The 4711-nt window shown below is 32.3% G+C and overlaps 1 protein-coding gene across 1 annotated transcript; it reads left to right on the top strand.

Annotated features, from left to right (window-relative positions):
- LOC130645605 (uncharacterized) lies at positions 1-4711 on the top strand. The gene is made up of 5 exons (XM_057451683.1): positions 1-45; positions 219-518; positions 834-932; positions 1051-1195; positions 1471-4711. Exons 1-5 carry the CDS (start codon positions 1-3, stop codon positions 1707-1709), a joined length of 828 nt encoding a protein of 275 aa, XP_057307666.1. The 3' UTR covers positions 1710-4711.

Here is a 4711-nt window from a genome sequence, read left to right on the forward strand (position 1 = left end):
ATGTTAAGTGGAGACAACCTAATCTTAATGAAAAGATGCAGTTATGTAGCTAAGTACCTAAGACGTTTTTAGTTCTAAAAAGTGAATTTAATAACTCTTTTTCCATCTGAGCTTATGCAAAGGCCTGAATTTATGTTCTAAACCTTAAAATACAAAACAATAGTGCTGGTTCAAGCGAAAAAAAATTGCATTACCTATTTAATTCAATTCCATTTTAGTTATCAATCAAAGGCTACATCGTTTTTGGAAATGTGAGATACGTTAGTTTCCTTTCACGTCAGTTTCCAGTAAGGATTCGATCTAACGGTCAGCCGTACCAACCACCAATCATAGCAGCATTGTGGAATGATCTTTCATTTCAATACAATGGTTCAAGATTTAGCTATCAAATTCATACAGCTGGGAGGGTAATCGAAAAAGCCACTGAAGATTTAAAAAACGGTCTTGATGTAACTTTCGTTCCCAATTTTGTGTTGGTTGTCACGTGGTTTAAGGCATCTAAATATAATGAGCCGCAGGTATTTCTAGACTAGTTTCTTTACTTTCTCCTGCATCATTGAGATTTTTTTTTAGGTTCAAACAACAAGAGAAAGTCAGGAACGATGAAACTTTGTAATCAGTTCCGAGGTCCTAGTAAATCATTTTTTGCTCACTGAATAAAAGCGTAAAATTAGCAGAAAAACTTTTTACTCTAGGATTTAGGATAAAAAGTAACCCATCTAAGCTGCACAAACAAGTTACTTTGTGACGTAATAAGAACTTTTAACAGATATTGTAAAACTATAAGATACAACAACTTTTATTCAAATTTAAGTTTCGTTTTGTATATTTAGAAACGATTTACATTTCAAATGGCTCTCGCTTGTGATTATACATCAACGTATGTTTTCTTTCATTATAACCAACTCGACAAAATCGATTCAGACGCATCGGTATGAATGATTTATTTGCATGTTTGATATTAATTTCATGTTGTGAAACTTAGTGTAAAGCATAAGCTGAAATAGTCTGCAATCTATCTGCAATCTATGTTTGTACTATCTGTATTAGATTGGTTGGCAGGAAGGTCCAACAAACAAATTTAATATATATAATCATAAATTCCGTGGTGGTTATTCCAACTATATTCAAATGTTGACCAACACAAATGCAAGAAAACCAGGGAGATGGATCTATTACGTTGGAGAAAAAACAGGTTAAGTTTATATTAGATTTAAATAGAAATTCAAACTTATGCTAAAATCTATACAATACCAGTAAAGACCTTATACCACCATTTACTGAATGCGGCGTTTCAAAATGGATTCTAGCTGTGGCACCCTGGGAATAGAAACAACCTAATCTGACATAAAAGCAATTTCCATTCACACTCGTGCCCAGAGTTTTTTCACGTCTCTCTTTTCTAACTATGTCAAATTATTAATTTTTCCTGATCTCCATGAACTAAATGAAATGCTGTTACTATTTTAGGATTATATCCTACCGTTACAAAGGCACCTGTTATTTACGCCACTGCTGTGGCTTATAGATTGCGTCTTCAATGTTTAACACACGTTACCCGTGGCAACAATAGCGTTGTGCACGTTGTTTGGTATAATTCAACATCACATGTGCTAAAAAATGAAACACTGAAAGATTCTGAAAAGATTTCAAACTTAACAGAAATTTGTTTAGGGAGTCAGGTAAATGATAAGGATTCTCTTTCTTAAGTAAAACATTTTCTTTTAAGAGAAACGTTTGATTTGTGTAAGTTATAGTCCTTTGAGGTTTGAATTTGATATTTATACATTTTATTTATTTATTTTTTTATTTGTTATATATAGCGATTATTCAGGACAGCCTCACTATGTCCCATTGCAAGCACAGAAATCGCTAAACCAGAGAACCATCTGTGATGTCAACCCTATACCCACGCTAAACGCTATGCAGAAGGATTGATTCCCAATTTTTATAGTCTCTGGCATGACACGGCCGGGGTTTGACCCGCAACTGCTGCTTTGCAAACAAAACCTTCACCACAAGGCTAGAGTTTCGATAGGAATAGTCAAATTGTTCGAATTAATGAGATGTACAGAATAAGTAAAAATTAAAATATGTACAAGAAAAATGTTAACTGTTGGGACAAACAATAATAGTCGCAATTTTGACATTTTGTTTTGTATTTATTTTGGTTATTTTAGATTAACTGTAAAGTTCAAACATGGTTTAAAAACACTTCATCCATTAGAAGTCGTTTTATCGAAAGTGATGCGTATATAGCTGGTATAAAGGTAAGAAAATCAGAAAAAAGGTAGGGGACAATGTCTTGCACTTCATATTATCCAAATATACCTTTACTTTCACCATTTCGTTCGTAGATTACCCCCAATAAACTATCAATTACGGAAGGTGGCAGACCAGTCAACGTTACAGTTCAAGTCACAGCACCAATCATTTGTGCAGATCGGACTCGTGCTTGTTATGTTGAAATAGGATTTAGTCAATCGCACCGTGATATATTTTTAAGCCGATGTGTGTTAAAGTTTAGATCAAATCAGACTAATACGCAATATTTGACACTGAGAACTAAGGATGATTTTGTAAACGGTATAAATAAAAGTGTTATAGTTTCGCCAGTATTACAGAAAGTGATGAATACCTATGATTGGAATTGCTATCAAAGTAAACCTATTCAAGTAATTTGTTTTACTTGCTGTATTTTGCATTTGTTTTAATTTTATTGTGTTAAGATGGCACTTAAAATACGTGGTTACAAATTGCCAAACATTTGAGGGACCTTAAATTAATTTTTTGATGTTACAGAGAAAGGTAGTTTAATTAGTCTTTCGGAATCTTTTTTCAATATATTTTTAACTCCTTAAGATACTTAAGATATAAATATTTGAAGTACGGGAACCTGTGATGTTATGTTATGGTTGTGAAAAAATGGTAACATTACAACTCTACCTGTAAGTGAAGATCAGATCATTATTTACCTTCCAAAATTTGCTGGTCTCAAAAAGCTTAAATTTGTGTAAGTTTTCAGGATACCTAAAAAATAACTTTATGCGGACTAACTTTTTACACAATCAATAATAGTGTTATTAGGTCAGATGGGAATCTTTAAAACCAAATATCTGAAGAATCAAAAAGGTTTTTAAAAAGTTCCAAAACAACATGATAAGTAAATATTTTTAATTAATAAATAATAAATACTAAGTACATTATACTAACGAACGAACCCGTGGATTTTACAACTGGCTCTAACTTTCCCTCCATTAGCCAAGGATGGTAGCTGCAAATGGCAGCGGGTATATTCCAGTGCATATTTTGAAGGAGAACAGCTTTATTTAACTTCTTTTTTGCCATACTTACATTATAATGTGATTTAGAGGGGAAATTGTTGTGGAATGAAAATGTTTTTATGACAACCACAACAGTTGGGGGTTACTGATTTCAGACAAAAGAAGTCAATCTTACTTTTAATGTTTTAATGATCACACTCTCAGCATGAAATTTGAAGTAATATTAAAAGAAAATACTTCATTTAGGTTGAAACTAAGAACGTTTCTCCTGGTTACTGCACTGTAACTGGTGATCCTTATGTTACAACATTTGATCGTATATGGTATGCCTTCTTCAATGATGGAGACTTTGTTCTTGTCCAAAGTACGAAGAACAACTTTAAGGTAAGTTAGTTTGCTGTGATATAAGGTAGCTACAGATCCTATCAAAATATGCTTTTGTGGTACAGCAGTTAAGAAGATCAAATTTAGCTTTATCATTTCAATTTTAAGAAGAGATGACAATGATATTATAACGTAATTAGATTTCGGAAAAAAAACAGAGGAATTACACTGTCAAGCTTGGAGACACCAAAATGTGTGTTTATTTCAAAAAACTTAAAGCTGTTATTTCTGATATGAATTTTGCTAAACTTATAATTTATTTGGAGAGCTATTTTATAACTTATAAAAATACCATATGTACGTGCTTTATCGGTATACTTCCGTATACAGATAAAACATTCTTTTTATCTTGATTCACGCTTGACGATACATGCCCTCTTTTCGACACGATATGGAGACACATAATCAAAAATCTGGGTAACGCGATGTCTGAGACTTGCACGAAAATCTAACACTTGGTTTTAGTGTGGATCTCAAATTTGCAAAAAAGTATTAGTGGTATATTTTTTTGAAGTAACTTAGCATCACAAAATTATATTTGTTAAATTAATGCTCTGAGTTATTTCACATTTATATAAACTACGACACACAAATTCGCACTATATCATAATGGCTAACTTTTCTACATTTGGTCAGGTTTTTGTTTGCAGACCCGTTATCAACCATTACTCTGTATCTGTAGTAGATTTATTGGATTTTATTTCTTGCAGGTTCAAATACGCTTGTTTAAATGTGTCAACGAAGTAACTTGCGCATGCGCTGTAATAGCGCAAGAAAATGATGACATCTTAGGATTCAACATGTGTAATAGAACGTCACCAAGAACCATCTTTAAAAGTGGACATTTAAGTCCAGGCACGAGACCAAATATAGTGAGAGGAACTAATAGATATTTTGTAAGTTCAGAAATATTATTTTCACATTTTTGTTTGCTATGGAATTTTCAAGATTATAGTTCACAATGATATTTTTTAACATATGCAAGTATTTTATTCGACAGAAAAGATCAATCAAAGTTAAGAATATCAATATTTAAAATAAAA

This window comes from Hydractinia symbiolongicarpus, chromosome 1 (genome assembly GCF_029227915.1).
Source record: "Hydractinia symbiolongicarpus strain clone_291-10 chromosome 1, HSymV2.1, whole genome shotgun sequence".
Taxonomy (NCBI): domain Eukaryota; kingdom Metazoa; phylum Cnidaria; class Hydrozoa; order Anthoathecata; family Hydractiniidae; genus Hydractinia; species Hydractinia symbiolongicarpus.

Coding starts and splice junctions, on each gene's coding strand:
- LOC130645605 (XM_057451683.1), top strand. CDS start 1: ATGTTAAGTGGAGACAACCTAATCTTAATGAAAAGATGCAGTTAT. Junction 46..218: donor TAATGAAAAGATGCAGTTAT/GTAGCTAAGTAC, acceptor ATTCCATTTTAG/TTATCAATCAAAGGCTACAT. Junction 519..833: donor CTAAATATAATGAGCCGCAG/GTATTTCTAGAC, acceptor TTGTATATTTAG/AAACGATTTACATTTCAAAT.